Source organism: Brassica napus, chromosome C4, assembly GCF_020379485.1.
Source record: "Brassica napus cultivar Da-Ae chromosome C4, Da-Ae, whole genome shotgun sequence".
NCBI lineage: Eukaryota > Viridiplantae > Streptophyta > Magnoliopsida > Brassicales > Brassicaceae > Brassica > Brassica napus.
The window spans coordinates 4,896,571-4,918,298 of record NC_063447.1 but is presented as its reverse complement, the minus strand read 5'-3'; the positions used below and the strand labels follow the sequence as shown (position 1 = coordinate 4,918,298).

General features: G+C 37.9%; 6 protein-coding genes and 2 long non-coding RNA genes across 14 annotated transcripts; 3 read left to right on the top strand and 5 right to left on the bottom strand.

Annotated features, from left to right (window-relative positions):
- Positions 1 to 30: 30 nt before the first annotated feature.
- LOC106396109 (DNA repair protein RAD51 homolog 3) lies at positions 31 to 2,064 on the bottom strand. 2 transcript variants are annotated; one of them, XM_013836411.3, is made up of 8 exons: positions 1,837 to 2,064; positions 1,592 to 1,693; positions 1,391 to 1,513; positions 1,211 to 1,315; positions 916 to 1,142; positions 718 to 849; positions 560 to 626; positions 31 to 482 (listed from the first exon to the last, which is right to left on the bottom strand). In XM_013836411.3, the coding sequence occupies exons 1-8, from the start codon at positions 1,946 to 1,948 to the stop codon at positions 307 to 309; spliced, it is 1,044 nt and encodes a 347-aa protein (XP_013691865.1). In that variant the 5' UTR covers positions 1,949 to 2,064; the 3' UTR covers positions 31 to 306. The 2 variants fall into 2 exon arrangements, with proteins under 2 accessions (XP_013691865.1, XP_013691867.1); XM_013836413.3 differs by having other exon boundaries at positions 560 to 608.
- Positions 2,065 to 4,363: 2,299 nt separating this feature from the next.
- Positions 4,364 to 7,638, bottom strand: LOC106396108 (tRNA 2'-phosphotransferase 1). 5 transcript variants are annotated; one of them, XR_001279428.3, is made up of 11 exons: positions 7,396 to 7,638; positions 7,216 to 7,281; positions 6,552 to 6,702; positions 6,356 to 6,481; positions 6,127 to 6,274; positions 5,966 to 6,055; positions 5,801 to 5,855; positions 5,582 to 5,704; positions 5,437 to 5,493; positions 5,160 to 5,348; positions 4,364 to 4,511 (listed from the first exon to the last, which is right to left on the bottom strand). XR_001279428.3 is itself a non-coding variant. In XM_013836407.3 (10 exons), the coding sequence occupies exons 1-10, from the start codon at positions 7,571 to 7,573 to the stop codon at positions 5,224 to 5,226; spliced, it is 1,119 nt and encodes a 372-aa protein (XP_013691861.1). In that variant the 5' UTR covers positions 7,574 to 7,638; the 3' UTR covers positions 5,086 to 5,223. The 5 variants fall into 5 exon arrangements, 1 of the variants encoding a protein (XP_013691861.1); XR_007321908.1 differs by having other exon boundaries at positions 6,552 to 6,671; positions 7,396 to 7,560; XR_007321907.1 differs by lacking the exon at positions 7,216 to 7,281 and having other exon boundaries at positions 7,396 to 7,628.
- Positions 7,639 to 7,801: 163 nt separating this feature from the next.
- Positions 7,802 to 10,533, bottom strand: LOC106396107 (probable tRNA N6-adenosine threonylcarbamoyltransferase, mitochondrial). The gene is made up of 13 exons (XM_013836406.3): positions 10,200 to 10,533; positions 10,075 to 10,119; positions 9,799 to 9,873; positions 9,602 to 9,698; positions 9,399 to 9,489; positions 9,273 to 9,322; positions 8,986 to 9,176; positions 8,815 to 8,900; positions 8,634 to 8,709; positions 8,473 to 8,556; positions 8,291 to 8,405; positions 8,116 to 8,204; positions 7,802 to 8,036 (listed from the first exon to the last, which is right to left on the bottom strand). The coding sequence occupies exons 1-13, from the start codon at positions 10,488 to 10,490 to the stop codon at positions 7,890 to 7,892; spliced, it is 1,437 nt and encodes a 478-aa protein (XP_013691860.1). The 5' UTR covers positions 10,491 to 10,533; the 3' UTR covers positions 7,802 to 7,889.
- A 95-nt stretch (positions 10,534 to 10,628) lies between these two features.
- On the top strand, positions 10,629 to 12,461 carry LOC106396354 (protein GRAVITROPIC IN THE LIGHT 1). The gene is made up of 2 exons (XM_013836724.3): positions 10,629 to 10,817; positions 10,987 to 12,461. Exon 2 carries the CDS (start codon positions 11,035 to 11,037, stop codon positions 12,319 to 12,321), a length of 1,287 nt encoding a protein of 428 aa, XP_013692178.1. The 5' UTR covers positions 10,629 to 10,817; positions 10,987 to 11,034; the 3' UTR covers positions 12,322 to 12,461.
- A 725-nt stretch (positions 12,462 to 13,186) lies between these two features.
- Positions 13,187 to 15,258, bottom strand: LOC125585053 (methionine aminopeptidase 1A-like). The gene is made up of 8 exons (XM_048753395.1): positions 15,128 to 15,258; positions 14,847 to 15,045; positions 14,168 to 14,266; positions 14,019 to 14,092; positions 13,846 to 13,915; positions 13,680 to 13,745; positions 13,495 to 13,583; positions 13,187 to 13,414 (listed from the first exon to the last, which is right to left on the bottom strand). The coding sequence occupies exons 2-8, from the start codon at positions 14,950 to 14,952 to the stop codon at positions 13,337 to 13,339; spliced, it is 582 nt and encodes a 193-aa protein (XP_048609352.1). The 5' UTR covers positions 14,953 to 15,045; positions 15,128 to 15,258; the 3' UTR covers positions 13,187 to 13,336.
- A 175-nt stretch (positions 15,259 to 15,433) lies between these two features.
- Positions 15,434 to 17,296, top strand: LOC125585054. The gene is made up of 3 exons (XR_007321910.1): positions 15,434 to 15,881; positions 16,466 to 16,607; positions 16,946 to 17,296. It is a non-coding gene; the product is annotated as an uncharacterized LOC125585054 (long non-coding RNA).
- A 214-nt stretch (positions 17,297 to 17,510) lies between these two features.
- Positions 17,511 to 19,628, bottom strand: LOC125585052 (methionine aminopeptidase 1A-like). Its single transcript, XM_048753394.1, has 8 exons — positions 19,498 to 19,628; positions 19,217 to 19,415; positions 18,539 to 18,637; positions 18,390 to 18,463; positions 18,217 to 18,286; positions 18,051 to 18,116; positions 17,866 to 17,954; positions 17,511 to 17,785 (listed from the first exon to the last, which is right to left on the bottom strand). Exons 2-8 carry the CDS (start codon positions 19,320 to 19,322, stop codon positions 17,708 to 17,710), a joined length of 582 nt encoding a protein of 193 aa, XP_048609351.1. The 5' UTR covers positions 19,323 to 19,415; positions 19,498 to 19,628; the 3' UTR covers positions 17,511 to 17,707.
- Positions 19,629 to 19,803: 175 nt separating this feature from the next.
- Positions 19,804 to 21,666, top strand: LOC125585055. 2 transcript variants are annotated; one of them, XR_007321912.1, is made up of 3 exons: positions 19,804 to 20,251; positions 20,836 to 20,977; positions 21,316 to 21,666. It is a non-coding gene; the product is annotated as an uncharacterized LOC125585055 (long non-coding RNA). The 2 variants fall into 2 exon arrangements; XR_007321911.1 differs by having other exon boundaries at positions 20,836 to 21,666.
- The last annotated feature ends 62 nt before the right edge of the window (positions 21,667 to 21,728 follow it).

Here is a 21,728-nt window from a genome sequence, read left to right as displayed (position 1 = left end):
GTGTAAAGCAAAAGCCAGGGGTTGGTGAAGAACAGAACATAATTGCTTTAGATTTAAGAAATATATTACTCCATCATTTAGTCACTAATAAGCCACCAACTCTTATCCCGGTTTTGATATTGACCGGTCAAACCACTCTCTTCAATCAAAATCAAAACTAAACCGTAGAAAGCTTACTCACGTGCTTGTGTTGTGTCTTTACATCATCGTGACACGCAGTAAATTAGACCGTAGAAAGCGTACTCCATGTGCTTGTGTTGTGTTGTGTTGAAAGCGTACTCCATGTGCTTGTGTTGTGTTGTGTCTTTACATCATCTTGACACGCTTGCTACTTGATGAGGAGTTTCTTAGACCTCTACCAGTTACAGTGTACGAAGCGGAAGCCGAAGGAAGCGAAGGGGACTTGTCGATATACGCATAACGCTCATCACCGTTCCAATACAGAATCACTCTGTTGGTACACGAATGAGACCAGCTATCACCTGAAATAGCACAAGTTGAAACATTAAGAATCATAACAAATAAATGATAATTAGCAAATAGAGATGAGGTTCGTCACCTAACGCAAGGGCTAACTGAAACGAGCCTTCGGTGTACTTTGTGGTCACCTGGTTTAATAACACAACCTAAGATTGGACTATTAGAGTATGTCTAAAGAGTTAATTATGGACCTCTCTGTGACCTTGTAAGTAGTGAGAGTTAAAGATAAATGCTTACAGCAAGAGAGAACTTTTTGGCAAGCTTCATAAACTTCAAAGCCATTTCGCTAAGCACTCGTGTCCTCTGGGCTAAGTCATCAAAGTCCTGACGGAAATGAAACGTGATACTGTCTACGATTACCACTTTTACCTGCAATCATAAAAGTTAGTATCATGAAAATTAGAGTATGAGCTATAAAAGTTTTATTATACCTACATCTTTATTTTCGGAGATGAACTTGTCGAGATGATTGACCAATGCGATCTGCTCGGTGTAACTGCAGACACGGAAGTAGAATATGTTCTCCAAGATATCTCTAGGTTTCATCTGCACTTGACTCGCTTTAAAATGTTTGTGCATGTATCCAGTGTATTCTTCCATGTCCTCCACACAAGCTTGTGCTATCTGTAGAGCACGCTCCACCATGAAGCTACCTTCTGTATCTGTACCACCACACAAAAGCATCAACAATAAAGAAGAGCCCAATCAAGTGACTGTTAAAGAAGCATACCGATGTATATCGCTTTTCCTCCAAGACCACCAAACTCGCGAGGAATCTGAACATTCACAGAGAGCTGTATCCCAATCTGAGTCTTGCCAATACCAGGTACACCACCTGCAGAGAATAAGCAAAAGATTAAAACTATAACTTGTTGCTTACCAATCTCTGTAAAGGAGATGGGGGGCTTACCAATCTCTGTAACATCCCTGCAGCTGATTCCACCACCCAAGATCTTATCAAGATCAGAACAAGACGTAGTGATCCGCGGCAAAGCTTCCTCCTCGTTAAGCATATCCCAAGCATTCCTTGCTCCTTAGAAATTTCAAACAAGAGAATCCTTCAGTGAACCAAACGCAACCAAGAGCTCCAAGTAGTTCATCACAACCTTACCATTTACGAGAGAAGAGCTTCTTCCATTGCAAGAGCTTGATCCGCTGATTTGATTTGCCATCTTCAAAATCTCAAATGCTTCACTCTCTGTTATTTTAACATCTGTTTCACAACACCAAGGATGACATACACGAAATCGATTGCATCTCGGAGAAATTAACAATGAAGCGATTCAAAATCTCTATCAATTCGAGAGAGAGAGTAATACTATCAGTTACGATTTTTCTGTATAAGAAGAGAATCACCTCGAGCGAGATCGGTGGAGGAGACGGATGAAATCGACGACAGAGAAGTGTAACCGGCGGATATCAGCTTTCCTCTAATCGAAGACGACAACGGTAGCCTCGACGTCTCCATCACCGTCGTCGCGAGTGAAAGCTTTCTTCAGTCGCCGGCGATTTTCGCCGCCTTTAAGAGAGTGTTGGCGCCATTAATAAGCGAAATCAAACCGGACACGGTTTGGAGTAACCGGATATGAGATCAACCGTTGGTTTACTGAAATTCTTTAATCAGCCACAAAAAAAATCTTTTTCTTACGGTAGGGTTGATGTAAAATTGAAACCGGATACGGTTTAAAATAACCGGGTATGAAGATTTACTGAAATTGATTTTAATAATTAACCGGAAAAGCGTTGGTTAATGTAGTTACAAGGAGAAGTAATCTTTTATTGCGATGTTTGCGTGTGTTTTTTTTCTCTTTTTTTGGTAAAATGTTAAATTATATTATACCAAGATTTTCAAGTTTTTTACAGAACAACATAGAAATAAAGTAGCAGAATGCAGAATTAAATCTAAACAGAGCACCTAACCAACAACAAACTAAAATGAAAGAAGATTATATCCTGAAATTGAACCAGACGTCAACGGAGGAGTGAAAGTCCTTAACGAGGAATGAGTGAAATGGCCAAAACAGTTGCCGCGAGCTACCGGAGAGAAAGGCAACCTCAAACCTTGAAACACACGGCTCCTACAGCTTCCGCATCGACCCCCACCACAACACCTGCGCAGAGAAACACAACTCGAACTCACAAGCTCATCCAATATCCCTAACCGGCAGCACGAGGCGGAGTCCATAATCGGCAATGCTGTCGTTCGAGGAGGAAAGCCCGAGATTGCTGGCTCGAGCACTCCAACCCGGGACCGTATACATTCTTTTAACCCGAAACCCATATAGGATAAGGGGACTGGTTAGGCATATCCGCCTCCGGAGAGAAGACCATCGTTTGTGTTTGTTGTTGAAGAGAGTCAGCTCGGATGATTTGAAGTAAGAGACGGATGAACGCGTGCGGTTCTCAAAGAACGAGCTTCGCTTCTCCCCTGTGCGTACTCCTCTCCACGAGGCCACCTTGGTCGAAGATCATACCATATTCATAACACACATCAATCACAAAGTTACAATCTTTCATTTTTTCAACTTAAAGTATTGTTCTTTGTTTAAAGAACGTACCACATAATCATCAGGTTCAATTGCAGGTGGAGGTGGATTGAATCTTCCTACACGAAAATGCTCCAGACCAGTCCAAGCCACCATTACTCCTGTGAGAGAAAGAGAGAGAGATTACTGAACTGTTAATGTATATTCTCTGTTTTGACAAGCAAGACAAATCTCAAGAACTCTAGATACCATTGTCTGTGCAAAGGCTAGGAGGAGGGCAAACAAGTTTCAGGTTCTTGTTTCGACAATGCTATTGAGTCGAAACCGTACATACTGGTTTGAAGCAACACCACCAGAGACTACCTGAAGATCAAATAATCGAAAGCCAAGTTTAGTCTAACCAAAAATAGGTTTCTCTCACCATATGTTTTATAAAAGGCTCGAGTTTCAGTGCCCAGTCTATCACTCGCTCACACGTCTCCTCCAGATACAAAATAAAAATTACCACTTCTAAAAAAAAAAGAATGAAAATAAAAATTTAAAAATATTAATTAAGATAAACAAAAAATAAAAATGCTAACTCTTTCAAAAATTCAAATCAACAAAATTGATAAACTTTATGTTAAAGTACGTCAAGATATACAAATAGTTTATACATCAAAATAAAATATATGATTAAACTGAAATTAGACGGTTTAGTTATTTACTCATCGACATTTAAAATTTTTATCGATAAAATGAAATATAGTTATTTAATCATCGACATTTAAAATTTTAATAACAGTACTATATTATGTTTTGACACAACATTTTTAAAAATATGTAATTCAAATCATGAGTAAGAGTATCTCCAATGTAAAATTCTATTTTTTTCTTCCAAAATAGAATAAAAGTGAAAATAGAGTAAAATTGCTTCAACCCTACTCCATTACCCACTCCATAATGGAGTGATGAACAAACAAAAAATAGATTACTCCATTTATGGAGTAAATTTCATTATGGAGTGAGATATGGAGTTGGATTGGAGCATTTCTTACTTCATATTCACTTTTACTCCATTTTAGAAGAAAAAATGGAGTGGAGATGGAGATGCCCTAAACTAATCAAATAGGCTTTTATGAAACAAACCTTAAAAATGTTATAATCTACAAGATTTTTTTTAAAATAAAGTTATCCACAATAAACCAAAGTACATTATGACTCTTCATAAGTCTTTAATCTAATTCACCAATAAAAATTATAGGATCCATGCTTATAAAACTTTATTAAAGCGATCAACATACATATAAAATTAAAAATTAAAAATGATCTCACATGAGTTCCTTTAAAAAAAAAGATATTTGATGAACAATTCTAATAAAATATACGAAAACATAAAATTCTAAGTAAGCTCCAAATAAATTAGTTGAAATATCTATTAACTTTCTGCAAACATTGGTTACACACTTATGAGTATGGAAACAACAGCCATGATCAAATATTGGTGTATTGTCAACAGATGAAAAACGATAAAAGAATAGATAAAAACGTGACTGATAAAAAAAACTTGTCTCAAAGAGTATATCCCTAGAAACTCATTTATGGCTTGGTTAGCTCTATTAAGAAGGATGCCAACAAGAGATAGGCTACGTCGTTAGGGTATGGACGTACCTTTAGTCTGTGTACTCTGTTCTACCAGCAGTGAAACACATCACCATCTCTTCTTTGAGTGTGAATACTCTTCTATTCTATGGCAAGCTTTTGCGTCTCAAATCTGGACCAACCCGCCTAATGATTTACATTCAGCAGCATCATGGATTCTCCAACTGTCTCGGCAATCTAATGCCAATGCCATCCGCTTAATCAAGCTCATATTTCAAGCCTCTATCTACCTGTTATGGAAAGAGAGGAATGCTCGTATCTTCACAGCGGTCTCTACTCCACCACGCATCATCCATCACGCCCTGGACCGGCTTCTTTGGGATCGCCTTCTCTCTATCAAGGCTGCTCCTCCACCTGCTCAATCACCCCTCCAATTCTATCTCTCCATCTACCGGCCTCTTTGAGTTGGCTAGTGACTCTGGTGTTATTTTGTTCTTGTGTTGTTAATCTTTTGAGTTGAGTTGTTGTTTCTTTCGTGTGTAATAAGTTGCTTGCAACATTGTTAAAAATTCTAAAATGGTATAAATCTTAACATTTTACCCAAAAAAAAAACTTGTTTCACCAGTTGCATTGTTTGGTGGTAATAAGTCAATGATGTTGTCCATAAAAAAAGTAATCAGAAAGGAATTGGCTGCCGACTAGGCCAAGACTCGATCTTGTGGAAGTAATCAACAGGCACTACACCATCAACGCCTTCAGTCAAAATCACCTTGTTGTCCGAAATGTAGAATGCAATTCCATCTATAGAAAAATCAAAAGGTGAAACTAAAGTTTTAGGACATAAATATTGTTAATATACAAAAAAAAAAATTGAGTTCTAGTACTAAACCTTCAAGAGCTTTCTTGATGTCAAGGAAGATTAGGACGTTAACATCCCTTCTCATGCCTTAAGCCAAAATTATATAAAATTGTCATCAGTCCCCAGATAAATGTGCATATGCAATTATTCAGAAACGGCATCAAAAGTAGCTTACCACTTATCACTTCACCATCTGTTGGCAAGCCACAAGAAAAGTGAACGTGCATCCTATTCATACGCTTTAAGCCAGATGCTAAGATGGATTCCAAATTCTTCTTATAAGTTCCATGCACACACACTGCCATTACAGCAAAACAAACGAACATAAGAAACAATGCGATACAGAACACAAGTGAAAAAAAAAACACAAATGTCCTAGTAGTACTGCTTTTACCTGGAGCTTCTTCCGGTGACAATATTGGTTTAAGTAACTTGTCGGATTCAACCGTCTGCACAGAAAGACATAAGCAGAAACTATAAGTACATAGCATTCTCACAGCAAAAATGATCAAAACTAGAATGAGACAAGATAAACTGCAAATCAAGAGTCTTTTCTTACCGTGATGGAGTGGCCTTGGTTAGCGCGGATCAAGAGCTCTCCATCCTCTTCAACGAGGCTAAAACGTTGCTTATTGTCCCTTCTCACTGCCTGCAAGTAAACAGCATCATACGCAAACCCCACCACAAAGCTACAATGAAGATTAGTGGAAACTAACTAACCTCTCTAATTTCATCAACGGTATGAGACTTCAACTGAACGTTTGCAGACGTTTTAAGATTCAGGTTAAGCAAGTCTTCAACTTTAACAAAACCATCACCTCTCATGTCCAATCTCATCTCAGTAGCCATGTGTCTCAAGATTCTCGTCCTAATCAAAACCCAAAAAAAGAGATTCGACTTTAACCTTAAAAAATCCCTACTTTAATAACGACATCTCGAAATCACTTACAAGAGTCTTCCAAGAGCATCGATTCTATCATTGCCTCCTTCTCCTCCTCTGCCACCACCGCCGCCGCCACGACCCTGAGGCCTCCGACGATCATTATCTCTCTCGTTTCCTCTTCCTCTACCGCCGCTACATTCATCATAATATCGAATCAAGACCAAACCTTTAATGTGAAAAAAAAAAAACGTTGACTCAGTACCTTCTGCTGGATTGTGAGAAGGAAGAGAAGGCAGGTTTGCTGGAAGAACCGAGATTCGATGCATCCATGAGAGCAGAAAGAGGTGAAAATTTGGGGAAGATGCTCAAAGTTGGAAGACGACTGAAACGTAGAAGCCGACCTGTGTTAAACACTGAGACCACGACGAGAGACATTGGTAATAAAATTAGTCAACGATTAATTCCATAACCGGTTAAATTCGTAAACCCCGGTTCATAACAATCTGAAACATTGGGCTTTTTATTAGACACAAAGTGTCCCACGTCGGTAGTTGGAAGGTATACTAACTAATATATAAGATAGATGGATCACTCCACTTATCACCAATTGGTTTTAGGTTAGAAGACCATCTAGCTTAATATGGTATCAGAGCCCGATCCACGAAGTCCAATCCGATCCAACGATCTGGCCTAAAGTTGGCCTATCGATCTTTGCCCGAACATTCCGAGATTGACGCTAAAAGAACCATCATCTCAAGGGAGCGTATTAGACACAAATTGTCCCACATTGGTAGTTGGAAGGGATCCTAACTAATATATAAGATAGATGGATCATTCCAATCATCACCGATTGGTTTTAGGTTAGAAGCACATCTAGCTTTAACACTTTTCGTTTGGCAGCCCAGCCCAGTTCCATCACAACTTACCATTTACGAGAGAACTTGATCCAGCGACTTGATTTGCCATCTTCAAAATCTCAAACGCTTCAGCCTCTGTGATTTTTACAACACCAACAGAGAAGTATAACCATGAAAGGATTCAGGATCTCTCTCTATCGATTCCAGTGTGACCTAAACCTAAGGTACTATCAGTAGCTAGAGAATCACCTCGAGCGAGATCGGTGGATGAAATCGACGACAGAGAAGTGTAGCCGGCGGATATCAGCTTTCCTCTAATCAAAGACGACAGCGGTAGCCTCGACGTCTCCGTGAAGGTTCGTCGCGAGTGAAGCTTTCTTCGATCGCCGGCGATTTTCGCCGCCTTTAAGAGTGTAGGCGCCACCATTAATATAAGATAAAACCATTGGTTTAGTGAAATTGTTTGACTAACCAGAAAATCTTCTCCGTACGGTAGCCTCGATGTCTCTCTATAAGTAAAATTGAAACCGGATACGGTTTAAAATAACCGGATATGAAGATTTAATAATCAACCGGTAAAGCGTTTATTGCAAAAAGAGTTGGTTATGTTCGTTTTTTTTTTCAAGGAGAAGTAATCTTTTTAATAATAACCGGGTAAAGAAGATTTAATTAAATTGATTTGATAATTAACCGGAAAGAGTTGGTTAATGTAGTTACAAGGAGAAGTAATCTTTTTATAGCTACTATGTTTGTGTTTGTTGTTGAAGAGAGTCAGCTGCTCGGATGATTGAAGTAAGAGAGGGATGAACGCGTGCGGTTCTCAGAGAACGAGCTTCGCTTCTTCCTTGTGCGTATTCCTCTCCTAGAGGCCACCTTGGTCGAAGATCATACTATAATTCATAACACACACCACACATCAATCACTTGGAATCTTTCAAGAACGTCTTGAGCTTTGCTTTAAGAACGTACCACGTAATCATCAGGTTCAATTGCAGGTGGAGGTGGATCGAATCTTCCCACACGAAAATGCTCGAGACCAGTCCAAGCCACCATTACTCCTGTGAGAGAGAGAGAGAGATTACTGAACTGTTAATGTATATTCTCTGTTTTGACAAGCAGGACAAATCTCAAGAACTCTAGATACCATTGTCTGTGCAAAGGCTAGGAGGAGGGCAGACAAGTTTCAGGTTTTTGTTTTCGACAATGTTATTGAGTCGAGACCGTACATACTGGTTTGAGGCAACACCACCAGAGACTACCTGAAGATCAAGTTTAGTATTGTCAAACAAAACAGAGGTTTCATTTCTTCATATTTGAGTCTCTCACCATATGTTTTATAGAAGGCTCGAGTTTCAGTGCCCAGTCTATTGCTCGCTCACACTTTTCCTCCAGATGCAAGACAGCTACTCGCTGGTGAAGACATATTTAGATAATCAGCTTTTTTACAATAACAAAAGCATTGTGACATGTTGAGATTGATTGTCTACCTGGAAAGAAGCAGCAATATCAGCTCGGTTTCTTCTGTCTTCCCTTGTTGCAGAAGAAACAGGACATTTAGCATCACTGCACATCCACCAAAACACCATTATTTATAACTACAAAGTTAACATAACTCTGATAAACAGTTTCATAAGCTGTTTTTAAGAATCAATTATGATAAAAAGTTACATTTTTCTGGCTTCAATGGCTAGCCTCACTTGAGTCTTCAAACCAGCAAAAGAGAAGTTGCAATCTTTATGATTTTTCATTGGAACCTGATAATTAACAAAGTAACAACATAACATACATGATGCGGACAATGAGTAGAACTTGGAAAGAGCAAACTAGTTTCACACTTACATTAAACATAACAGACTTTGAATCACCCTCAAGAGCAAGCTCTTCAACAGCTGGTCCACCACTTCTGCGCAAATCAAGGCCGAGCCATTTTGCTGTCTTGTCAAACGCCTCTCCTATAGCGTCATCTACTGTAGTCCCAAGTTGTGTGTACTGACCAAGCTCATGAGCAAGAACTATAATATTGTGCCCTCCTACACAGGCCAAAAAAACATACATTGCTATTAATAGAAACCTAAATCTCCCTTTAGATATTGTTATCTTAAAACTAAAACCCATTCAAACAATACCTGATATAAGCAATGCCATGAAAGGAAAACTTAAATCTTGTTCCACTAATCTACAAAGATAAATCAAAAGCTGATGAGAAATTCAAAATCTCATAAATGAATTAAAGTAAGCACACTGAGCAGTACCTGGCTACAAGGGCATGAGCCTCCATGTGATGCACTCCTACGATTGGGAGATTAAAAGCACCAGCAACTCTTCGAGCCTTCTGCACACCAACTGTATTGAATTAAAAAAAAAAACGAAAGAAACACTTTCTTATCTTAGTTCTCTTACAACACTTTATCATTCCAAAGAATAAGAGTAGATACTTTCTTTTTCTGCAACTTACCGCGTAGACAGAGGCCCAAACCAGGTCCAATGGTAACAGCGACAGCAGAGAGATCCTTCTCTGTCAAATTGGCTCTATCGAGTGCGTCTTGCACAACCTGAAACCGATGAATACACATGTTTCTTCACAAAAAAAAAGCTCAAGAAAACGAAACCTATGGTTTGCAAAGAGAAAAGAGTCTAATATAGTATTACTACCTTATCAATAACCCGAGAGTGTGCTTCTTCAGCTTGTTTGGGAGCCACGCCTCCATATTGAGCGAGCAGTTCTGCCTTTAAATGTTTGCCGATTCAGAGATCAGAACAGGTGAAAACTTGACAAACTCTATATTAAGGGAAGGTTTTTTATCCATAGAAAGTGTCAGACAAAACTGTGTCTTGTAGTTGATCATAGTTGAGACTTGTAAACATCAAATTCTAGCATCTCATGAGAAACATAACTCTTTTAACACTAAGCGAAGAGGGAATTTTTACCTGAGAAGAAATGACTTGACTAAGAATCTCACCGTTCCCTCTCACCTAAAAAATCAAAACACTTCAATAATAGTGAACTTAAAAGTTCCCAAACAAAGAGAGAAACAGAGACCAAATGGGCTTACGACAGCAGCGGCAGTGTCGTCGCAGCTCGTTTCAATGCCTAGAACAACCAAACCATCATCATCAAGTTTCCAACTTTCTCTTTTGGTTAGTGAGGAAACTCTAGTTGTTGTAGAATAAGCACGCGTCCTCTGGAATTTGGATGAAGAGGAAGGAGAGATTTTGGGTTTAAGCTTATTATGGACATGGTTTCTCTGTAATCTAATTGAAGGAGACGCCGCTAGAAAGATTCTAGGGTGGATGAAATTCAATCGGGAAATCGCCGGAGAGAGTGTATGAAACAGCCGAACCATTTCACCCACCGAGACACTGAGAAAGAGACGCAATGCGGAGAAGTAGATGAAATAAAAGTGCCCAATCCGGTTTAATCCAAGACATTGGATCAAACCGCTAATCCGGTATATATGTTCTCAACCGAAATAATTAAATAACCGAGAGGTTCGGTTTAGGCTCGAGCAAGTTGAGCTCTTTACCATTTCGTTTTCCTTCATTTCCTACAAAAGCATCATTCCTTTCTCTCTGTATCTCCTTCACCTCCGGCTAAATCTCCGGCGAAGGATCCGTCCTTAGAGCTTGATGTTACGTCTTCCTCCTCCACCTACTTGGCGTGAAAGCTGATTGTAAGTGTATTCAACGCGAAACTTTTTATTGTCTGAAAAAGTAATTTTTAGGGTTTGATGTCTACAAGATTCAGATTCACTTCGAGATCTAGACAAGATTTAGATTGGTTTTGTCTGAGATTCTGAGATTGAAATTAAGAAAAATAAATAAACTTTTTTATTCTTGCAGGAGAGACTAGTTTTGTTTGATTAAAAAGATTCAATTTTTATTTCAAGTATGCAACCTAGTGGGTTGAAAGAAACCCAACTCAACAACAACAACAACAACCAGAAGGTTCATCCACAACCAATGGAACAACAACAATCTATCAACCAAAACCCTGAAGCTATGGAAGCTCTCATCTCCAACCTCTTCGGCAACATCTCCTCCTTAAAATCCGCTTACATCCAGCTCCAATCCGCTCACACTCCTTACGACCCCGACAAGATCCAAGAAGCAGACAAGGTCGTCATCTCCGAGCTCAAGAGCCTCTCCGAACTCAAACACCTCTACAGAGAGAACAACCCCAAGCCTGTCTGCGTCTCTCCGCAAGACTCTCGTTTAGCCGCGGAGATCCAAGAGCAGCAGAGTCTGCTGAAGACTTACGAGGTCATGGTGAAGAAGTTCCAGTCCGAGATTCAGAACAAGGACTCCGAGATCAAGCAGATGATGGAGAAGATCGAGGAAGCGAATCAGAAGCGTCTTAAGCTTGAGAAGAATCTCAAGTTAAGGGGAATGGGAGATGGTGGTGGTGGTGGTGGTATGGAGTTTCCTGACTTGACCGTTGAGCTCTTCATGTCTAATTACGAAGCTGCTGCCAAAGCGGTTCATGACTTCTCCAAGCCGATGATCAATATGATGAAAGCGGCGGGGTGGGATCTTGACTCTGCGGCTGAGTCCATCGAGCATGGTGTTGATTACGCCAAGAGGCCTCACAAGAAGTACGCGTTTGAGTCGTACATATGCCAGAGGATGTTCAGTGGGTTTCAGCAGAGAACTTTCTCATTAGACTCTGAGAGGACTGCAACAATGGATGATGACGATGACGACGACGACACTGAGACGTTCTTCCGTCAGTTTCTTTCTCTAAAGGACATGGATCCACTAGACGCTCTGTGTGCAAACCCGGATTCCAACTTTGGCAAGTTCTGCAGGGGGAAGTACCTCGTATTGATCCACCCGAAGATGGAAGCTTCTTTCTTCGGGAACCTGGACCAGCGTGACTACGTGGCGGGAGGCGGACACCCGAGGACAGGGTTTTACCAGGCGTTCTTGAAGCTTGCCAAGTCGGTGTGGATCTTGCACAGGCTGGCTTACTCTTTTGATCCGGCTGCAAAGATCTTCCAAGTGAAGAAGGGTAGTGAGTTCTCTGACTCGTACATGGAGAGTGTTTTGAAGAATATAGTTGTGGATGAGAAGGGGGAGAGCCCAAGAGTTGGGCTTATGGTGATGCCTGGGTTTTGGATTGGTGGAAGTGTGGTTCAGAGCAGGGTTTATGTCTCTGGTGTGAAGGTCGTTGAGTGAAGGAGGTTACTTGTATTTCAAGAAGAATATGAACAACTGTCTTTAAGGCTTCCCACTTTGTTGTGCAACTTTTATTGTCTACTTGTTATAAACTATGTAATTGTTCAGAACTCATAAGCAAAGCAAGATATTTATTATTATCCAACCCAAGAAAAAATGAATGAAATATGGAAAAAGAAAACAAGTCTAATTCATGTTCAGATTCCAACTTTTAGCCCCAAAAAATTCTCAAAATAATGAATAATCAAGACATAAAATCTGAAAATGTGTATCTTTGTCTTTCGATTCAATATAAGTATAGGTTCCTAACATTTCAATCAAAACACAGGCGCAGATTGTTTGGTTTTATGAAGCAACTCCGAAGTTCTCCTTTATTGCCTGGTTAGCTATCCTCAATAGATTAGCAACGGGTGATAGAATTTCAAGATGGAATCCTCAGGCCATTGTTACCTGCTGGCTGTAGTCATCAGTAACAGAAACCAGAGACCATCTGTTTTTTGAATGTTCATATTCAAAGGAAGTTCGGCTTGGATTAACCAAAGATCTAGAGGGGAGCAGGAGGTCATATCAATGGCCGAATGTACTTCGAGTGGTGGAGAATGGATTACATGGAAGAGTTCAGACTTTTCTAATCAGATACTGCTTTCAAGTGGTGCTATATGCTATCTGGCATGAAAGGAATATAAGGCGTCTTGGAGAACAACCTCAGCGAGCTTTGTGTCTGATTGTTAAACTGGACAAACTGGTAAGGAACAGAATAACTTCTTTAAGAAGAAAAGCAGGTGGAAAGCATGAAAAGACGATGGAGATTTGGTTTGAAAGAAGATAAGAGTATATTAGTTCAAAAATTGTATTATGGAATCAGTGAAACATTCTGTAAAACAGTTTTTTTTTTATTTGAATAAAATTTAAAATTCTTTCAAAAAAAAAAAAGATTGTTTCTGCATAAAGTTACATAAACAAAAAGGTAACAACAACACATGGTCTTCAATGGCAAAAAGATGACATGCTACAATCACTTCTTAAGCCAAGGGAAAACGTCTGGTGATGAAGGAAGCCTCGCCGTTAGAACCTCAACACCCGTCTCCGTTACCTGCAAAAAGTTGCATATGATTAGCATTTGATCAAATAACAAACCTGTCTTTTTCTTTTAAGGGTTTTACAAGCTTTTACCAGGAGGGTATGCTCAAACTGAGCACTGCGTTTTCCATCTGCAGTAACTGCGGTCCATCCATCAGGCCATGTTCGATCCCGCCACAACCCTATCATGACAAATGCCCTTGCGCTTTAACTAGAGAACTCACTAGGTACTAAGTAGTACTTATAAACATCTAGCGAATATGAAAAACAAAACTCACCTGCGTTGATCATTGGCTCGATTGTGAAAGTCTGACCTGCTTTCATCACTCCAACTGCTTTGTTTCCTGGTTTTGGGGGTTAAGGACATTTACACTCTAATAAACTTACATTTCAGGTACTAAAATCTAACGTTCTTTGGATCTTCAACCAAAACACGAAGGATACTTGCATAGTGTGGAATGTTTGGGGCGCAATGGAAGAGATCCCCAATTCCATGACCACAATACGATCGTACCTGTAAAGACCATCACAAGTAAGTGTTGTTATCTAGACAGTAGATAAAAGTTCTACGAACAGGTCCTATCATACACACAAAAAAAGAGAGAGCTAGACTTTACCACTGATAACCCAGACATAGTAGCATGACGGTTGACTATCTCTCCAATTTCACGGAATCTAATTCCAGGTTTAACTGAAAAAGCACATAAATTATCAGCATATATTTGATATAGATTATAGTCAAAACATCAAAGCTAAGAACACCTACCAATTGCAATGGCTTTCTCCAGGCACCCATATGTGCACTTAACCAGTTGACGTGATGCTTCGTCAACATTTCCAACAAAGCATGTCTCATTAAGGTCACCTATCCATAAACCATTTCTGTGAGACAGGGTATCTCCATTTGTAAACACTATCAAAAACATCAAAGTTCTGGTTTATTGGATTGAGCTTTTCGGAGCCATTAGAGCATCATGTAATTAAGAACTTTAGTTAAGAAACACCATGATTTTGTGCTTCAGTGGGTAGTCTCTTATTTAGGGGTTCTTAAAAAAAATTATTAAACTTTAACACAAGTCGATGGACACAAGAATACAAGAGTTCTATAGACTTTGAATTGAAACATGACACTTGCATGACTTTACACAAGTCCATGACTGATAATACACAAGAATACAAAAGTTCTATTCAGACAATAATACAAGAACTCGTGCTCCTTGAACTCCCTTCCTACCTGTAATCAATTTACATGGACAGTCAGGCTATTTAGCTAAAAGAACTGAGCAGGTTATTTAGCTAATCGACCTCTCAATGAAGCTGACGGTGGAGTAAAGCAAATATCTATAGGTGTAGTCAAAAGTATGCAACGGTATACAACTGCATATAGAGAAATAAAGTTCAAGTGATCTTGATTTGTACAGGAGAAGCAAGATTGAAATCATCACCTCTCTGGAAGAAGAACAAAGTGTTGGTTGTCAGGATCGTCAAGAGCACTAACCAGTAACCTCTTCTCGGCATCAACCATTGAGATCCTACCCCAAGTGACCTCATCACTATGGATCTCTCGATCTGAAAAGTGACTACTGATATGAACTAGCCGTTCCTTTGACGGTGGATGTAAATAGAAAACTTCCCTTCATGACCCTTTCAGATTAAACCACAACATATTAGTGAATATAAATGCAACGAAGCTTGGACACTCTCGTCGTTGAGGTGTGTTTGTTACCGTGAAGAACTCATCCCAGAGCTTCTCAAACGGTAAAGTACCAGGAGTCAAGAACAAGAAGGCGATTTTGGAGTAGACATGTTTTGCATTGTCTGAAGTGGCTTTGCGTTAATGATGCTCTTAGGATATAACCACGTGGATCGATCCGGATCAATTGTTTCACCCTCTATCAGTTTTTATGGGACCATCTGTCCACCGGGTCCAGTTACTGTTTAGTTTAGTAAATGACTGTATAAGTTAATTAATTTTAGCAGAGAGGTCTTACTACCTAAACCGAAGCCAGCCAACATCAAAACCAATACATTTTATTTAAATCAACTTTGGTTACTAATTAAACCACAAAGAATAACGAAATCCTAACATGCAGAACATCACACGGTAAATTCATTTGATTATCATAAATTTATCATCGACGATTTCGATTTAAGCCATCAGAATTACCTTTTTCAAACCGTTGAGTTTTTATTGGGTAGGACAAAAATATTTCTTAATTGAAGAGAGAAGGATTACCGTAAATGATATTGTGTACTGAAAATTCTTTAATAACTGAAAACGTAAGCCCATTAAGTTTTCTTAAACTTAATGGGCCCAATTAAAAAGTTGTTTTAATTTTGAATTCTTCACTCTAAATTACAGATCTATCTCACTTTTAAAAAAATTCCAAAAACGCCGATCTCCCACTCGCAAGCAATGAACGCCGATCTAGTAAATCTCCATGCACTTAATCTACATGACATAGTTTTCGGGAATGCAGGTAAACTCGTGTATCGGAATTCGTTTATCGCCGTCTCTATAGATGTAATATCGGAATTTGTGTATCGCCATCTCTATTTTAGCTTATAGGTTTACAGATTTAAACCAATAGATTTCGTTGGAAATCGTATTAAACAGTTTTCGACTCCAGTTTCCGATTATAGATCTAATATTAGAATTCGTGCATCGTCATCTATATAGATCTATTATCGATATTCGTGTATCGCCGCCGTCTCTATTTAAGCTTATAGGTTTACAGATTTAAACCAATAGATTTCGTATGGAATCGTGTTAAACCGTTTCCGGTCAGTTTTTGTACCGTTTGTCTTTGACTTTTGGCTTGTCCACTGCCGCTGAGTGGGACCTCATATTCATCAATTCAGCTCGATTCTAGGTAAATTTGAATCTAGTCAAATAAAACCATCGTTATTGAAAAATAAACGAAAAAATCAAATAAAACAATATTCTATAATTTATGTCTTATTCAACAATTCATAACTTTTCCAGATTACTCTTTTTCAACAATGTAAATAGTCAAATGCGCTTTGATTATATATAAATTGTGTAACTTAATCTAACATGCAGATCGAAAATTCCACACCGATTCCTAACGATAGCGAGGCTGTGTGGAGGGTAGACAATAAGTGGATGCTAGACCTCAACGAATGGATGGAGTCCAGCATCCCAAGAACCCTCTCAGATGATACACATGCAAGTTTAACTACGGGTATCACTAAGTTCAATATGTATAAATTATTTTAGTTTTCAGATTCAAAACGTGATGGAACACTTACACATGTTATTATTAGATGACTCTGCTAAATACTATTATCTTGAATAAATGATTTAGTAAGCAGTAAGATTTAAAAATGAGTGTACCTATAAAACTCGGCGAAAAAGATCATTGTCACTTATGTAGTCAATCAACTTAACAACCTGTAATCATTAAAAAAAGACTATTATTAGTATCAAGGCAAAGGGTCATCAACCTGTAAGAATAAAATAACTGGTTATCACTAAGTTCAATATGTGTCATTAAGTTCAATTTTTTTTAATAAAATACAGATTGTCACTCGGATACAACTACACAGGCACTACAATGTTTGTGCAATACCTTTTCGAGGAAGGATTAGTTTGATTCATTAAGTTTAATATTTTTTTTAATATGTGGTTTCGAGTTTGAACTAAAAATATGTTTTTGAATTCCACAAGGAACAGTGAGGAAGGTTACTTGTATTCCCTTGAATGTCAAGAAGAATCTGAACAACTGATTAAAGCTTCCCAACTTTTATTGTTGTTATGATATAAATTATGTAATTGTTCAGAACTCATAAGCAAAACAATTACTCTCCGTTTCAAAAAAAAATGTATGCTTTGAACTAAACTTTAGTTATAAATAAATTATTTTGTGATTAATCATTTCTCAGAACTTCTAGTTAATCAAAATTCAATAAATTTTTGAAGTTCACAATTTACTATTATTACCTAATGAAAATATTATTTTTGAACTTTAAAACATATAGATCATTTATTATCCAAACCAAGAAAACCCAACCAATGAATATGGAAACAGAAAATAACCTTAATATCATGTCATTTCTCAAACTAAAATTTTCCTTAAGACATAAAATTTAAAAACTGTCTTTCCATTGTATAAATATAGGTAGGTTCCTTACATTTCAATCAAAACACTGGCGCAGTTTGTTTCTGCATAAAGTTACATAAACAAAAAACAAAGCAAATGTAACAACAACAAATGGTCTTCAATGGGCAAAAAGATGACACGCTATTATCCCAAAGTTTATGAACCAAACCATACACTTAAAATCACTTCTTAAGCCAAGGGAAAACGTCTGGTGATGAAGGAAGCCTCGCCGTTAGAACCTCAACACCCGTCTCCGTTACCTGCAAAAAGTTGCATATGATTAGCATTTGATCAAATAACAAACCTGTCTTTTTCTTTTAAGGGTTTTACAAGCTTTTACCAGGAGGGTATGCTCAAACTGAGCACTGCGTTTTCCATCTGCAGTAACTGCGGTCCATCCATCAGGCCATGTTCGATCCCGCCACAACCCTATCATGACAAATGCCCTTGCGCTTTAACTAGAGAACTCACTAGGTACTAAGTAGTACTTATAAACATCTAGCGAATATGAAAAACAAAACTCACCTGCGTTGATCATTGGCTCGATTGTGAAAGTCTGACCTGCTTTCATCACTCCAACTGCTTTGTTTCCTGGTTTTGGGGGTTAAGGACATTTACACTCTAATAAACTTACATTTCAGGTACTAAAATCTAACGTTCTTTGGATCTTCAACCAAAACACGAAGGATACTTGCATAGTGTGGAATGTTTGGGGCGCAATGGAAGAGATCCCCAATTCCATGACCACAATACGATCGTACCTGTAAAGACCATCACAAGTAAGTGTTGTTATCTAGACAGTAGATAAAAGTTCTACGAACAGGTCCTATCATACACACAAAAAAAGAGAGAGCTAGACTTTACCACTGATAACCCAGACATAGTAGCATGACGGTTGACTATCTCTCCAATTTCACGGAATCTAATTCCAGGTTTAACTGAAAAAGCACATAAATTATCAGCATATATTTGATATAGATTATAGTCAAAACATCAAAGCTAAGAACACCTACCAATTGCAATGGCTTTCTCCAGGCACCCATATGTGCACTTAACCAGTTGACGTGATGCTTCGTCAACATTTCCAACAAAGCATGTCTCATTAAGGTCACCTATCCATAAACCATTTCTGTGAGACAGGGTATCTCCATTTGTAAACACTATCAAAAACATCAAAGTTCTGGTTTATTGGATTGAGCTTTTCGGAGCCATTAGAGCATCATGTAATTAAGAACTTTAGTTAAGAAACACCATGATTTTGTGCTTCAGTGGGTAGTCTCTTATTTAGGGGTTCTTAAAAAAATTATTAAACTTTAACACAAGTCGATGGACACAAGAATACAAGAGTTCTATAGACTTTGAATTGAAACATGACACTTGCATGACTTTACACAAGTCCATGACTGATAATACACAAGAATACAAAAGTTCTATTCAGACAATAATACAAGAACTCGTGCTCCTTGAACTCCCTTCCTACCTGTAATCAATTTACATGGACAGTCAGGCTATTTAGCTAAAAGAACTGAGCAGGTTATTTAGCTAATCGACCTCTCAATGAAGCTGACGGTGGAGTAAAGCAAATATCTATAGGTGTAGTCAAAAGTATGCAACGGTATACAACTGCATATAGAGAAATAAAGTTCAAGTGATCTTGATTTGTACAGGAGAAGCAAGATTGAAATCATCACCTCTCTGGAAGAAGAACAAAGTGTTGGTTGTCAGGATCGTCAAGAGCACTAACCAGTAACCTCTTCTCGGCATCAACCATTGAGATCCTACCCCAAGTGACCTCATCACTATGGATCTCTCGATCTGAAAAGTGACTACTGATATGAACTAGCCGTTCCTTTGACGGTGGATGTAAATAGAAAACTTCCCTTCATGACCCTTTCAGATTAAACCACAACATATTAGTGAATATAAATGCAACGAAGCTTGGACACTCTCGTCGTTGAGGTGTGTTTGTTACCGTGAAGAACTCATCCCAGAGCTTCTCAAACGGTAAAGTACCAGGAGTCAAGAACAAGAAGGCGATTTTGGAGTAGACATGTTTTGCATTGTCTGAAGTGGCTTTGCGTTAATGATGCTCTTAGGATATAACCACGTGGATCGATCCGGATCAATTGTTTCACCCTCTATCAGTTTTTATGGGACCATCTGTCCACCGGGTCCAGTTACTGTTTAGTTTAGTAAATGACTGTATAAGTTAATTAATTTTAGCAGAGAGGTCTTACTACCTAAACCGAAGCCAGCCAACATCAAAACCAATACATTTTATTTAAATCAACTTTGGTTACTAATTAAACCACAAAGAATAACGAAATCCTAACATGCAGAACATCACACGGTAAATTCATTTGATTATCATAAATTTATCATCGACGATTTCGATTTAAGCCATCAGAATTACCTTTTTCAAACCGTTGAGTTTTTATTGGGTAGGACAAAAATATTTCTTAATTGAAGAGAGAAGGATTACCGTAAATGATATTGTGTACTGAAAATTCTTTAATAACTGAAAACGTAAGCCCATTAAGTTTTCTTAAACTTAATGGGCCCAATTAAAAAGTTGTTTTAATTTTGAATTCTTCACTCTAAATTACAGATCTATCTCACTTTTAAAAAAATTCCAAAAACGCCGATCTCCCACTCGCAAGCAATGAACGCCGATCTAGTAAATCTCCATGCACTTAATCTACATGACATAGTTTTCGGGAATGCAGGTAAACTCGTGTATCGGAATTCGTTTATCGCCGTCTCTATAGATGTAATATCGGAATTTGTGTATCGCCATCTCTATTTTAGCTTATAGGTTTACAGATTTAAACCAATAGATTTCGTTGGAAATCGTATTAAACAGTTTTCGACTCCAGTTTCCGATTATAGATCTAATATTAGAATTCGTGCATCGTCATCTATATAGATCTATTATCGATATTCGTGTATCGCCGCCGTCTCTATTTAAGCTTATAGGTTTACAGATTTAAACCAATAGATTTCGTATGGAATCGTGTTAAACCGTTTCCGGTCAGTTTTTGTACCGTTTGTCTTTGACTTTTGGCTTGTCCACTGCCGCTGAGTGGGACCTCATATTCATCAATTCAGCTCGATTCTAGGTAAATTTGAATCTAGTCAAATAAAACCATCGTTATTGAAAAATAAACGAAAAAATCAAATAAAACAATATTCTATAATTTATGTCTTATTCAACAATTCATAACTTTTCCAGATTACTCTTTTTCAACAATGTAAATAGTCAAATGCGCTTTGATTATATATAAATTGTGTAACTTAATCTAACATGCAGATCGAAAATTCCACACCGATTCCTAACGATAGCGAGGCTGTGTGGAGGGTAGACAATAAGTGGATACTAGACCTCAACGAATGGATGGAGTCCAGCATCCCAAGAACCCTCTCAGATGATACACATGCAAGTTTAACTACGGGTATCACTAAGTTCAATATGTATAAATTATTTTAGTTTTCAGATTCAAAACGTGATGGAACACTTACACATGTTATTATTAGATGACTCTGCTAAATACTATTATCTTGAATAAATGATTTAGTAAGCAGTAAGATTTAAAAATGAGTGTACCTATAAAACTCGGCGAAAAAGATCATTGTCACTTATGTAGTCAATCAACTTAACAACCTGTAATCATTAAAAAAAGACTATTATTAGTATCAAGGCAAAGGGTCATCAACCTGTAAGAATAAAATAACTGGTTATCACTAAGTTCAATATGTGTCATTAAGTTCAATTTTTTTTAATAAAATACAGATTGTCACTCGGATACAACTACACAGGCACTACAATGTTTGTGCAATACCTTTTCGAGGAAGGATTAGTTTGATTCATTAAGTTTAATATTTTTTTTAATATGTGGTTTCGAGTTTGAACTAAAAATATGTTTTTGAATTCCACAAGGAACAGTGAGGAAGGTTACTTGTATTCCCTTGAATGTCAAGAAGAATCTGAACAACTGATTAAAGCTTCCCAACTTTTATTGTTGTTATGATATAAATTATGTAATTGTTCAGAACTCATAAGCAAAACAATTACTCTCCGTTTCAAAAAAAAATGTATGCTTTGAACTAAACTTTAGTTATAAATAAATTATTTTGTGATTAATCATTTCTCAGAACTTCTAGTTAATCAAAATTCAATAAATTTTTGAAGTTCACAATTTACTA

Coding starts and splice junctions, on each gene's coding strand:
- LOC106396109 (XM_013836411.3), bottom strand. CDS start 1,948: ATGGAGACGTCGAGGCTACCGTTGTCGTCTTCGATTAGAGGAAAGCTG. Junction 1,514..1,591: donor AAGCTCTTCTCTCGTAAATG/GTAAGGTTGTGA, acceptor GAAATTTCTAAG/GAGCAAGGAATGCTTGGGAT. Junction 627..717: donor CCAAAAAGTTCTCTCTTGCT/GTAAGCATTTAT, acceptor GTCCAATCTTAG/GTTGTGTTATTAAACCAGGT.
- LOC106396108 (XM_013836407.3), bottom strand. CDS start 7,573: ATGGTGGCGCCTACACTCTTAAAGGCGGCGAAAATCGCCGGCGATCGA. Junction 5,856..5,965: donor ACCAAGGCCACTCCATCACG/GTAAGAAAAGAC, acceptor CTTTCTGTGCAG/ACGGTTGAATCCGACAAGTT. Junction 5,705..5,800: donor GTCACCGGAAGAAGCTCCAG/GTAAAAGCAGTA, acceptor CTGTAATGGCAG/TGTGTGTGCATGGAACTTAT.
- LOC106396107 (XM_013836406.3), bottom strand. CDS start 10,490: ATGGTTCGGCTGTTTCATACACTCTCTCCGGCGATTTCCCGATTGAAT. Junction 8,557..8,633: donor ATATTGCTGCTTCTTTCCAG/GTAGACAATCAA, acceptor TGTCTTCACCAG/CGAGTAGCTGTCTTGCATCT. Junction 8,037..8,115: donor TTGAACCTGATGATTACGTG/GTACGTTCTTAA, acceptor TATGAATTATAG/TATGATCTTCGACCAAGGTG.
- LOC106396354 (XM_013836724.3), top strand. CDS start 11,035: ATGCAACCTAGTGGGTTGAAAGAAACCCAACTCAACAACAACAACAAC.
- LOC125585053 (XM_048753395.1), bottom strand. CDS start 14,952: ATGAGGTCACTTGGGGTAGGATCTCAATGGTTGATGCCGAGAAGAGGT. Junction 13,916..14,018: donor CTATGTCTGGGTTATCAGTG/GTAAAGTCTAGC, acceptor TGGTCTTTACAG/GTACGATCGTATTGTGGTCA. Junction 13,415..13,494: donor AGTTTGAGCATACCCTCCTG/GTAAAAGCTTGT, acceptor AACTTTTTGCAG/GTAACGGAGACGGGTGTTGA.
- LOC125585052 (XM_048753394.1), bottom strand. CDS start 19,322: ATGAGGTCACTTGGGGTAGGATCTCAATGGTTGATGCCGAGAAGAGGT. Junction 17,955..18,050: donor CGAGCCAATGATCAACGCAG/GTGAGTTTTGTT, acceptor TTGTCATGATAG/GGTTGTGGCGGGATCGAACA. Junction 17,786..17,865: donor AGTTTGAGCATACCCTCCTG/GTAAAAGCTTGT, acceptor AACTTTTTGCAG/GTAACGGAGACGGGTGTTGA.